Source organism: Argiope bruennichi, chromosome 10, assembly GCF_947563725.1.
Source record: "Argiope bruennichi chromosome 10, qqArgBrue1.1, whole genome shotgun sequence".
Lineage (NCBI taxonomy): Eukaryota > Metazoa > Arthropoda > Arachnida > Araneae > Araneidae > Argiope > Argiope bruennichi.
This window is the reverse complement of record NC_079160.1, coordinates 51,335,208-51,349,486: the sequence shown is the minus strand read 5'-3', so window position 1 is coordinate 51,349,486 and position 14,279 is coordinate 51,335,208. Positions and strand designations below refer to the sequence as shown.

Genomic DNA, 14,279 nt, shown 5'->3' with positions numbered 1-14,279 from the left:
TAGCATTATTTTAAATTCTAATAATAGAATTATGTGTTTGTGTGAGAGTGAGAGATAATTTTGTTATCATTATTATTCATCCTGAGGTGACTAACTGATTCACCGGAAATATTGATTATATTTAATTTCAGATAAATCGTTTAGATATAACTTCATGCCCATCATTCAATCAAATTATATTAAAGATAAATATTTAATTGCATTATTTAAATTCTGTTTATTGTACACACGAATCCTTCTAATGGAGAAATAACATCATAAAACCGTTTGAAATGTAAATATACAGTTAATCTATCTTCTAAATTTCACGATATTGTAATTTCATTTTTTGTTATTTAATTTTTAAACTAAAAATATTAAATGGAATTTTTCTTTAACTTGCAATAGCGGAAGATAGTCAAAAGATTAAATATTTGGTAAAACAATGAAAACGGTTTAAATTTTGGGGCAACATTGTGATATAATGATGTAAATTAGGTAAAAAAAATATTTTAAAAAATTTCCAAAATTCAAAACAAAAATTTGCATGATTATTAATCTGGTATGATTAAAAAGACATTAAATATTTTTAAATGATCTAAAATTCATTTTTGTGCAATGATATTTTCGGAGTTCATCACGGAAAAACGACAAAATTCAGATTAATTTTTAATTAATTAAAATTTGGAAAATCTCTCACCGAAGTACTCACTCTCCAGGTTACATATGTGATAAATTTAATAGCTGTTGGCCAAGAGGTCTGTCCTGTAAAGCTCCTATACATATATATATTTATATTTATTATTAGTAGAGATAAAGGTTGGCAATTGATAAATGATGGGCTTTTTTTTAGTTACGTCAGTAATATTTTTGAACTTTGGAATGCGTTAAATACATTAATTGAAAACCAGAACATCTTGTATGAGCTGGAAAAGTTGATGTCCTGTTACAGACGGACTGACGACTGAAAAGACATTCCACGACAATGCTCTGGAAAAAAATCCAAATTTTAAAGAAAATCTGGAAAAAAAATCTCGAAAATATTTACTTTAAAAAGTAATTTCATAAGATATGTGTCAACATATTTTAGAATATCTGTCATTCAACCAATTGCTACTAATAGATACAAATTACTACTATGGATACTAATATATAACATTAGTATTCATAGAATTGCTCTTTAAAATTGCATTGAAGATGGCTTAGTTCAATCCTGAACTAACAATAACCTTATTTTAAACAGAGATATTTTAAGTTCTTTTTTATTAAGTCTAGTCTAATATCATCAACATATTGCATTAATTTCAAAAATATTGCTTTAATGACAAAACAGATATGCTAATTATGCTTTTTTATTGAAATAATAAATTTTATGTTTGAAAAGTGTCTAACATAAATAAAAGAATTAATAAATTTTTCGATGTAATCAAATTTTTACGATATGCTTTTTGCTTTAAAGTATGCTGGAAACTCAATTTAAAAGAAAGAATGGTAGGAGTTGACAAGCATTTAACTGAATTTTTCCAAAGAAGAAAATAATGGGTTGGAGTTTTCTTCTTTCTTAATAATTCAAAATTATATTAATAGAACTCATTTAGGAGTGGCATGCTAACACCCTGTTGAGCTGTAAATCAGAATTTCAGTAAAAGCATGACATTCAAGATAATATATGGTAATGGATTATCTAGAAAGAGTTATAGAATGTTGCACAATACTTGGATTTTACCTACATTCTCACTTGTAAACGAAATAAGTTTTATTAGGAATTACATAAAAGCAAACGCCACCCTTTTTTTAACTAGTTAATTTTTTTTCTTTGTAGAAGTCGTTTAAAACCCTGTAGTGTTCTAAGTCAGGGCCGCCTAAGAAACAAGACTGATGATCACTTCAAACTAGTTCTTCTTAACCTCGATTCGCCTAGTTGCCATTTTCAACGAAACAATCCTAAGTGCTTACTTCTGTAGCGATGTATGGCAACATTATCATAATCACAAAGCAGTAAAACGAAAACAGATTTTGTTTGCCCCCAACGTTTGACGGATTTTTCCCTTCTATCTATGACAGATAACGAGTCCTAAATTCTAGGATATTTTTGTTATTTTATACAAAAGTCCTTTTCCAAATGGGACCTTTATCCTAACTTTTGAACTCCTTAGAAACCTGTCTGGAATATTTCGGAACGTGTTCCGCACCCACCTGCCTCTACTCCAGCCTCAATATCATTTGCGCAGGCGCAGTTCTTCGGAATAATATCTTGCAGACGATTTAATATTTCTTTTCGTTCTAATATTTCTTTGTTCGCAAGTGAAATTCCTAAGTTCTTGAAACGATGGCTAAAATAATGATCTGTTTGCTGTTTGCAGTTCTCTGTTGCCAAATGGGTATGTAGACATAATCACAGAATGTTATTTCCTGAATTTTTTTGTAAAAAAGGTGGGGCATTTTCGGAGAAAACTGGGTCGATACACAAAGCGAACATTCTTGCATTTCAAGTTCTAACTTACTGTAATGACGTATTATGACGTCATAAGAGTTATATTTCTCACTGATAAATAAAGAGAATTAATTTTAGTTTCTGTGCTTTTTCAAAATTTGAATTAAAAATGTGAAATGATGAAAACCTTTATTTTCAATTCTTTATTAGCTTTGGAATGTTGAATTTCAAGCTTTTAATTTTTTTTATTACTTAGCTAAATGCGAATACTGCATTACCATTTTTCTAATGAGAAATTTAATTATGTATGATTAAAGATAAACTACATTTTGCATTCATAAATAAAAGATGATCTTTAACAAAAAAAATTGTAATTTTTCAAAAGTAAATTTTTTATGACGCTATTGTAAATATTTATATATAAAATTCTTAAACATAATCTTCTGTTCTTGATTTATTTTCCGCTTGAAATAAAAAGCCCTTTTCATAGACTATTGAATAAATTCAATTTTTTTTCAATGCAGAAATTTGTTTCATATAATAAAAATTAAGCTATTCTTCTCGTTCAAGACAAAAAGAATAACGGAAAAAAATTCAAACTGAATATGAATTTTCTCATTGTTTTGGAACTACTTTTATTAAAAACTTCAATATAGCAGGATTTTTTTACGTGTTTTTGTTCGCAGCATTGTCATTCGTATCAACGAATAAATAAATAAGCAAATATTTATTTGCCTGAAAAAAATTATAGAAAATCTTTTCCCCTTCAGTAAACCTCAAAAACTTTTTCATAATCAAGAGTAGATTAGTGTTTATAAAATTCATGTATTTGTACTTTAAAAATTTCAAAATTAAATTTTTAATTTTTTTATTAATTGGAATATGAATTAAATATTTTTTCCCCTGAAGACATTTCTACATTACTAAATATCATTCAAAAATTAGAAATATAGTTCTTAGAATCATAATATGAAACCTGCGAATATTAAGGCACATATGGTTACTCATTTATCTCATAACAATTTTAAGTAGTGTATATCATGCAATATAAATGGCGGCATAATCTTTTTTGAAGCAACATTTTTTCCCTTGGTTCAAATGAATATTGATCTTCATAACACAATTTTCATTTATAGAAATATTTTTCTCATTCTCTTCATTTTAACCCTTTGCACTGCGATAAAATGCACAACTCATCCTATGGGGGGGGGAGTCAGATTATCAAAATTAAGAGTAGCCAGACCACATCCGCATAGCCAAATATTCAAATTGGACAAAAAGTTTATTTTTTAAGTAAAATATCCGAATTTATTTGCTTATAGTGTATTAAAAATCATCCATATATTTCAAATAATTAAGAAAAAACAAAGAACCAGTCCCCTAGACACTGATCCAATTTTACCAATTTTTATGTCATATGAAAGCTTATGATAAATATATAAGTGACTAAAAATATTAACTAGCCAATATCATTTAAAAATATATTTCTGTTCAACAGTCGCCTATCCTTCATTCCATTCTGCCCATTTTTGAGTGAAATCTCAAAAATACTACTTCAGTACACATTTTCTGTTAGGGAAAAACAAAAAGCATGCAAGCCTCAATTCCAAACACAACACCGATTTCACCATTTTTTACTTCATTTGAAAGCTTATGATATTTAGATATGTTGTTAATGATCTTTTGACCTCCGATCACCATTTTTGAGAGATGTTTGAAAATAAAACTTTACATTAGCCGCCAGCTTTAAAAAACTAAAGCGATTTCGCAAATTTTATTCATTATTTTGTGTTGAAGCAGACTAATCAAAATGCTCTATGTGTATTTTGCAAGAGTAGTTTAAAATAGCAGTTTTATTTACTGTGATAAAATGTGATTGGCTAGCATGACTATATTAATGCTATCAACGAGGTAGGTGAGCAATTTAGTTTAATTAGAGGCATAACATTATTTACATTTTTAAAAACAACTCTGCTTGAACATATCATTCTGAGTCAGGCATGCCTCTATCTATACTTGCTTTTACTCAGAAAAATTTAGATTGGGTTTGTTTGTTTTTTCCAAAAATCTATAACCGAAGTTCTGCTGCATACAAAAGTGCGTCATTTTGGCATTTATTACAAATTTCGATGAATAAAAAAAACTTTTAAACAGCTCTGTATCAGAATATTCTTGCATGGTGGTTGGTTCTCGCCACCCTGGAGGGTACAAAAAAAGGTGGGAATTGGTAGGGAAGGGTTGTACCGTGGGAAGGGTTGTACCCAAGGGAAGGGTTGTACCGTGGCCGGTGATAGCCACTTAGGTCTCAATTACAGTTCCTGCCAATGTTGCTACCACGATGATCCGGTCATTCAGTTTTATCCGTGTGCCTTCGGAAAGGATCGGAGTAGTCGATTTGCGATTATGATTTATGATTCCGTAGATAAACGTCCGTTTTTGAAATTACATAAGAATTATTTTAGAATAAACTTCGTTTTTTTGGACCATGACCGAAAGGCAAGGAAGACACCCTGTTACCCAGATTTCCACGCCATGCCAGTCGAATGATCAAGGCTGGTGGTTTAAGTTTAACAGGCATGCTTACAAAGCAGATCAATAGTGAAATCGGTCTTTAAAATAAGACTTTACCACAGTAGCTCGAACTACTTACTAAAATTCAAAAATTTTAATCAATGTTGTAATTAGTATTACATCCCATTTTGAAGCAACACTAAAGCAATTATGAGACAGATTTTTTAAATTTTTAATACGCCTCAACGATACCTCAGCCGGCATTTACCTTTCCAAACTTCCACGCCACACTATCTGGTGACCAGTTTGTTGTGACGGATTTAACTGTTCCATAAGTAAATGGCGGTTATTCGGTAAAATCGGTTTTCGAAAATATAACACTTCGATTCGGAAATCAAAATTTCATATCAGACCACCCATTTAAACAGTAAAATTTTCCCGCTTCAAAACATAAAAAAAGTTTAATCATAAAATGAATCCAACTTTAAATCTAATGGCAGCCGACAGAACGTGCGAATCAGGATAAAGTAAGCACTTATTTGATTCACAATGTCGCTGACTGTATGAGAGTTCAACTTCAAGGTCAAATAAACTATATTTATTGAATAATATCATTTAAAAGAAAAGATTTTTCAGGATTTTCCGGTTTCTTTTTACGATAATTTGTTTTTAATTAGAAAAAATAAAAATGGAATAAGTTTGCTAGTTGTAATCCATTTTCAAATAAGTTGTTTCTGAAAAGTTAAAAAAATTTTTTCGCAAACTTTTAATTACTATTATATATTAATTGTAAATAGTAATACTGCATAATTACTATACATAACTACTATATATAATTAATTATATACAGTAATTAATATTAAAACTTCTATATACATATTAATATTATTACCATATATTTAATTGCGATGTAAAATAGATATCAGCTTCCGTTAAAAATAATCGGCATTTATATAAATATGAAATTAATGCATATTTTTAAGCTACTTTTTATTTATTTTCTACAACAATACTTTAGCAGACATTTTTTTTATTTCTAATACTATTTTTCATGTGGCACCTTTAATAATTTGTTAATTTAATTTTACATTTCTCAAAACGTTTTAGCTTAATCAACTTTTTTATGATTTAATTGAAGCTGATATATTATTTTAGTTCCATATAAGTTTAATTCAACATATATTTTATTAACATACATTATATTTTATTTATTTTTTTGTTTTAAGAAGAAAAATGACTAAGGGAATAAAATCTCTGAAAAATTAATAACCTTCGATTAATTTTATTATTATTATTATTGCTTATTAATACCTTAAATACCTTTATTGCTTACAAATAAAGGTATTTAATTTTTACAATATATCATGTGAAAATAAAAAAAATTCAAACAGATATAAAATCCAAGATTATTATTTTGCATAACCTGTCAAATAGAACATAACACAACTAATTAAATGAATAATTAATATCCAATACATTATAAATAAATAATTAATTTTACATTTCTTTATTTAATAATAATTTAATGTAAACATATATTGTAGCTATACTATTTTATGATTCATTAAAAATACAATTTTCACATTTTTTTTTTTTTTATTTTGCATAGAAACTAATAATTTTTTTAATTCTCCTGCGTATAGTATGTTTTACAATCTTTTCAGGCAGCAGCTGCTTAATAGGAAATCCGCCATTGACTCACAAACATTCATAATACAGTGTTTAATTAAGATTTATACAGCTCTAAACGTAATACATGACGTTAATGCAATTTATTTGTGACATCATAGTTATTCACAGTACTGAATAATAACGTCACTAGCCGTTTCAAAATTAACGGAAAAAGCTTTGCGCAAATTCAAATCGTCTGCAATAAACAGCTGACGAATTTCATATTCATAAACGTTTCTTGAACATAAATAGCTCGAATTCAAGAACAGGAAATAAAACGATTTGGAAATATTGTTGAAATAAAAAAAAAGAACAATAATAATATTCATTGATATTTTTTTTACAAACTGGACTAAAATTTATGCTTGATTTGTTGATGCCAAATGTGAGTAAAATTAGATGAATAAAAAGAAGAAAAAAATCTGAAGATAAAATAATGCTTCTTTCCGCGTTTCAACACCTTAACTACGTCAAGTAAATATTTGAACAGACATCTCAAGGGATCATTCAACCAGCACGTGGATTACGGTGTGGCTGCAAATGTCCGTTTACGGTTTATGACATCCATTCTTTTCGCTCTGTTTAAAATGAGATTTGCTTATATTTCATTCAAAATATTTCAAAAACAACATATTTTTCTGGATAGTTGAATTCATTTATTCTTAACGAATTGCAATTCGTTTTTCACTGTAACAAAATATTTTTCTTAATATTTTTGGAATTGTTTCTGAACATGAGAAAAAAAATGGCGTTAAATATTTTGCTATTTAAATGTCTGAAAATGTTTCATTATAGTAAGAAATCCGCATTAATAGTCAATTATATTGAATTGTTGGTATTGAGTTCATTAAATTAAATGCCTTTTTTTTAAAAAAAAAAAATGTATTTCTGAATAGTGTTTTAGATTTTTAAATCTTTCAAAGTGCAAAACCTTCTATTCAGAAAAAGAGATTTGCTTATATTTCAAAAACAACATATTTTTCTGGATAGTTGAAGCCAGTTATTCTTAACGAAATGCAATTCGTTTTTCACTGTAACGAAATATTTTTCTTAATATTTTGGAATTGTTTCTGAACATGAGAAAAAAATGGCGCTAAATATTTTGCTATTTAAATGTCTGAAAATGTTTCATTATAGCAAGAAATCCGCATTAATAGTCAATTATATTGAATTGTTGGTATTGAGTTCATTAAATTAAATGCCTTTTTTTTAAAAAATGTATTTCCGAATAGTGTTTTAGATTTTTAAATCTTTCAAAGTGCAAAACCTTCTATTCAGAAAAAATTTTAGAAACTAATCATAAGTTTCAACTAGGGAATAAATTTGTCGAAAATTTCTTGATCCAAATTGTTAAAAGTTCTCTTAAAATACCATGCGTACAAATTTAAGTGTATTATATTTTGAATATTTATTGTTAATCTAACTTTTTGTAGATGTATTTGATATTCTTCGATGAATATGAGAACGAATTTAAAAAAATAAACTATTTTTAAATGCATATTTATCATTGTGCAATTCTAAAACAGTTTTTGAATAATAAACAAAAATATAATCAATTAGGAAAAAAGAATCTACCAATTATTGTTATTATTATATTTGCTATTAAAGAAAACAGTGAAACTTTATTAAATTTTCAAGTGTTGTTTCAGTGTTTTGGTGATACATTTTAAATATTTTTAATAAACTGAAAAAAAAACATTTATTTATTGCTCTTAGCAACAAAATGAAATCAAAATACTAATAATAAATGCATTATTATTCTTGCAAAACACTAAGTTTTATCTGCAATTGATTTTACAATAATATTATATCAATTATTCTACAATTACGTTAAATTGCGAAGTAGAAGCTCAACATTTTAAAAGTTTCTTATTGTAATATACGTTAAGGTGCCTATCGGTTTTACTGGCGACCAAAAAGCGCCAAGAAAAAATTTCGCCAAATTATAAAAATACACTCAAGTGTATAAATATATATGTGATAAACATGTGCATAAACATATATCAAATCGCTTGCGAATCACATGCTATATAATTTGCACGATTGAAGTCGCCAAATTGGCGTTACTTTCGGCGTGTTATATCATTTCATAAAAATTATAATACAAATGAAAAAATTTTGTGTTGAATGTAGCGAAATTTCAGAACAACAATCATCTTTATTATTAATTTTTCCCCTCGAAATAAATATATAAATAAATTCGATTGAAAAGTGCTTTAAAAACAAGTCTTTTAAAGTGCGAGTTTTTCACTTTCCACTGATGATTCAACTTCTAATAGCTGCAATTACTCGTTTTTTATGTGCTATTCTTCAGAACAAAGAATTCATAAAAAAGAAGCATTTAGTCACCTCACTAATGACCTAAAACTTGACGGTGGAAAATAAATGGATGACCGAGATTTGGAAACATGATTTATTTAGAACAATAAAAAACATACAAAGAAACAATCATAAAAGTTTTATTGCCTAATAGTTTTTAATTCGAACTATAGACATTTTACCTGCTTACATCATCAAACACGTTAATTGACATTCTGGTCGGGTAGCCTATTGCACAACGTTAAGTTACGCTACTAAAAATGATTGACGTTAACATAGAAAGTAAATTTCACAATACTAATTTAATGCTAATGGTAAACTGTTAAACATTATGATAAAGTTTCGTTTTTTTAAAGAAACGTATTGATCGCTTTCGCTCAAAATATGGTTATTAGCGCGATATTTCAGAAAAATTGATCATCCAAAAATATTCTCTCACAAAAATGATTTCTGCATTATCTTAAATCTCAAAAAATTACCATCTTCATTTCATTTCCGCACATTTTTTTTCTCTTTATTTTAACTTTTTTAAAAACTTAACTTGATAAACAAACTACAAAGATATTTTTTAATGTTATATGTAAATTCAAATTCATATAATAAAATATTTAATTGCGTGCTTTTGCCACCGTTTAAATGAGAAAAAAATGCTGTGTTTCGACTATAACTCTCTCTCTCTCTCTCTCTCTTCCGCTTTTACTTCTTAATTAGGTTTTGCAGTAATATTTAATTAATTTTTTTAATTTGAGTTTTTGTCAATGCGATGGCAACACGTTCATAAAAGCTAATTTTTTCCCATGCACGCGTAATATGCTCGTGCGGATTAAATTTTATTTTTATTTTGTAGGAAATAAATTGTTGAAAAATATGGTTAAAATACTTTAAAAAATTCATTAAAAACGGGGACAATTTATAGTATAAAAAATTTGAATTATCAAAAAGATAATTTTTTGAACTTTAACTTGATATAAGAATCATTTTTATGTGATAATATCTTCTAAAATTAAGCTGAAAAAAAACCATAATTTATATTAATTTTTAATTAAATAAAATTCTAATAAAAAAATTTAAAAATCGCTCCGAGGTGCACATTTTCCACCTCCAAGGTTAACATGTGTAATATTTGGTAGTTGTAGGTCAAACAATCTGACTTGTAGAGCGTCAACATACACACACACAACCACAAACACACATATTCAGCTTTATTATAAGTATAGATAGACCCTTATAATAAAGTACATTTTTCAGTTTGCAAGTGCAGTAATTTGAGTTGACTGATAAAATTAAATTCAAGCTTTTCAATCTTTTGGCATGATAAAATTTAACTGCCCATAAAATCAATTATCTGGGGAAACCAGCTGGTCGTCAAAAGCATCTAATTTTTTTTTCAATCATAAGTTGATAAAAAAAATTGTTTTTTTTTTCTTCTTTGTAGCATTTGCAGAATTCAAATGTCCAAACAAGTCCGGCTATTACGCAGATCCTGAACAATGTGACTTGTACTACGAATGTCGTAATGGAGTGCCAAAAGAAAAACTTTGTAAAGATGGGCTGGTCTTCAACGATCAGAATCCCCTCTACGAGAGGTGCGATTTCCCTTTCGTGGTCAACTGTGGAAAAAGACAATACCTGCGTAAGTTACATAAAACTTGACAGTCGCCTGATAGGTGATCGCTATGGCATGCATCGTTAAGATCATAAATCCATTATTTCATACAATATTATGTGTTATTTCATGAAACAGCTAGAAATTCTATGAAATGACTGATCAATCATGCTCAGTTATTTCATGAAATATCTAAAAATTCTATGAAAAAACCTGAATTATACACTTTAATGGCAACTTATAGATATTTTAATTTGCACGAGCAGTAATTTTCTGCAGACAGATTTCATTTAATTCATATATTTCAATCTTATTAAATTACAAGATGAAATTTTAATAAATAATTTTAAATTTAATAATAGTTCATCAGCCTGAAATTCTGAGCGAACAAGCCGGTCATCAAAGACGGATAGTATGTAAAGATTTCTTGAAACTAATAACATAACAGCCTTTGGAAAAACATTGAGTTTTTAGGCTCCTACCGGTCATTTTTTTTAGATTAAATCTTATTATAAGAGTTTAACAATGTTAAGAGAAGACGAACCTAAAGGCTTTTTGATCTCAGATAGTAGTCCTCGATTTAATACTTGATGTAATACCATATGTGAACTTCTTAATACAAACTGCTGCAAAAAATAGAATTCCAGCAATTACAAATTCGAATAATGCGCAAGTAAATAATTTTCAGGAAATAAAATGCAACGTGCATGTTGAAGAATGCCAATGCACATATAAATGAACATATATCTCGAAAATAGTTAATTTTTTTTATTTATTTATAATAATTATTATTATTTTGTGAAAATGTTTGCTACTGGTTTTATGAACCGCATTTATACTCGATATATTTCAGGAGCTTTGATATTCAAATTTTCTCTTTTTTAGACAAATATTCAAAACTTAGTGCTTAAATATTGAGTCTGATGATTGGCAAATAGTTAAAGGAATAAAAGAAAATGTCTGAATTCTAGGTGAAAAAAAAAGGCTGAAGAACTGTGTTTTACATTATTTTAAAAATTAAAAAATTGTCTTTTCAATGAACCAATTAAGGTATCCAGTAATTTTCCTCAAGTTTTTGAAACTTTTAAAAATCCTTTTTTTTTTTTTTTTTGCATAATTTTCAACAATAGATTTCATTGTTGAAGTGAAATTCAAACTGTCCTTATATATTCAATCGCGTAATTTTCTTACAACATCATAAGTAAAGGAACACAGATTCTTCTCATTATTTTTTGCCAAAACAAGAGGAACGAGAAAGTGAATTTATATTACTGCAAAAGACAATGCATGCTTTGTAAATAGTTACCCTGACACCTAAGGTTTTAAGGGTACTGTGATATTTTGTAGCCTAACTATATAGGAATATTAATGTACAATACTAGAGAGACCAAGCTTAGCTCGGCAGCTCCCCCCCCCCCTCTCTTTTTTTTCCTTTTTTTTTCATGTTTTTTTTGGGGAAATATTATTACGGAACTTCAATTCCACTAAGTTCGTAAATTCACCCGGTTCGCTTGTAGTGGGTGTATGGTGTAAAAACAATCAGATGGCCAGTGACAACTTTTATTAAACACAAAGGCTAGAATACGCATACAACAAATATACAGCCGAGACGAACACAGGCAACACACAGCAGCACACTACAGCAAATAATAGTTCACAAGTTATAATCGGTAGTACTAAAAACCACAGCTCACAAAGCGGATAGACAGAATTCAGCAGGAGGAGGGAATCTTCGTAGTTTCTCCCTACGATCTCTCCAAACGCCTGCAATTCTACACTGTCTCCTCACTTTGGCTCCTCACACCGCCGACTCACTACTACACAACTGGCTACACTTCAGAAGATTTGATGCTGCTTCTACAATAAACATCAAAACTCGGCACGCAGCTCAATTCAGCAATCGCTTGAGCTCCACACAACGCTTACTCTTCGCTGGACTGATCCAAATATTTGCCGTTGACTATTTCCACGAATCTTCAGTTCAAGTTCGATGATCAACTTATCGGGGCTCCCGTCCTCGGACGATTGTCTTCAGCTTAGACTGCCGACCTTTTATAGTTCCCGGAGACGGGCAGAGATGGTTCTGAAGAAATCAGGTATATCTTGGTTCCTATTGGCTCTATCACTAAAATTCCGGAAAATTCCAGTATTATATATATTATATATCTGGAAGATTCCAATATTATATATTTATTTTGTCGTCAAGCCTGTGGGCCACTGATCCGGCATCCGATCAGCATCGAATAGAGCTCATCGTAAAACGGTCTTTCCAGTGATTGAACTAACTGTACTGGGAAGCGACATTACAGATTTGTAACAATATTTTGATACGAATCACATATTGATTACATACGAATATTTTTCAATCTTATCTACATATGAACTGCTCATTTAAATGAAAAAAATCATGAATTCACTTAGTTTAACATGTTATTCGAGACATTCTGCTGTATTACAGAATTCATTTTACAGTTTATCTATCATTACTTATATTTTTGGACTTACATTCAGTTTTAACATAGTGAAATCGGCTTCGAGATGGCGCTATATGACATTGTCAACATGAGAGCAAATAAAAAAAAAAAGTCTCTAATATTTAGTTATAAAAAAAATGTTAGAGCCTTTGTGAGATACACGAAAAAAATAGATTTTTATATCTACAAGAATTGCTCATTTAAACTTATAAGATTTTTACTGAAGCTCAGAGGTTTACCTTGGTTTGTTTAGGTTCTGCTTGGACTAGTGGCGCCATATCTTAGACTATAATAGTTAGTTATAAAAAAAATTTGTGTATATGATTATATATTAATATCTTTTTAATAGATAATCTTAATTTAAATGTTAAATTTTCTCAACAATTTTTACATTTTTAAAATGTTATTATATAGAGATTTTTTTTTTCTTTTCTTTAAGAAACTCCTCAACCTAGCACAAATTGTCCCAGAAGAAACGGCCTGTTCGCCAACCCCAACAGCTGCACCGCTTTCTGGCAGTGCCGAGATGGAATCGCTTCTAAAATGAACTGTCAGTTAGGCCTGGCTTTCAATCCAAAGATGGGAACCTGCCAATGGAAAGATCGTGTGCCTGACTGTGGCCAAGGGACAACAGGTATAAAAATGAATTTCTTATATGCCTGTCTCACAGTATTTGGGTTATACTGTAGGGGGGGGGGGGATTAATGCATTTTTTTCAAATTATTTTATATCTTTTCAACATTTTGTTTTTCCTTTGATCCTGTTTTCAAGATTAACCCTTTGCAATCAGATGGTGCCTCTCACTCAGCTTTTAAGATAGTGCATTATTTTGACTTTTATTTATTCATTTTTCAATTTTCATTTTTTTATAATACCTACAGAATGGCGAGAAGATGTAGATTAATTTTCGGTAAAAAGTCAACTCAAAACTACAATAAATATTACTTTTTTTTTTTCATAGCAATAAGCAAGCTGAATAATTTTGCCTCGAATTACTTTTCCGAGTACAAAGGGTTAAAGCTAATCAAGTTGAGAGTAAATTTAGGAAAACGCTTTAATGATGTTTTCTCTAATTTCTGACAATATCGTTATTAGTTTTATTTTAAGAACTTGAAAATTTTGTATTGTGTTTTCACTATTTCAGTTTTTTCTTTTTTAATTTCAGAATCCCAGGAATAAAGCACGAGAATGCAAGCACCAAGAACTTTATTTCACTCTGGAACAAAGTTGGAAAAAAAAATGAAGAATAAAAAAATAAAAATAAAATAAAGCTTGTTTATTTCAA

At 28.9% G+C, this 14,279-nt stretch overlaps 1 protein-coding gene across 1 annotated transcript in view; it reads left to right on the top strand.

Annotated features, from left to right (window-relative positions):
- LOC129987531 (cell surface glycoprotein 1-like) overlaps positions 1-14,279 on the top strand; it is a 63,339-nt gene extending 49,060 nt beyond the window's left edge. The window contains exons 7-9 of the mRNA XM_056095500.1: positions 10,350-10,547; positions 13,434-13,628; positions 14,160-14,279. Of these exons, the coding sequence (XP_055951475.1) occupies positions 10,350-10,547; positions 13,434-13,628; positions 14,160-14,173 (407 nt within the window). The 3' untranslated portion in view covers positions 14,174-14,279. The remainder of the gene's footprint in view (positions 1-10,349; positions 10,548-13,433; positions 13,629-14,159) is intronic.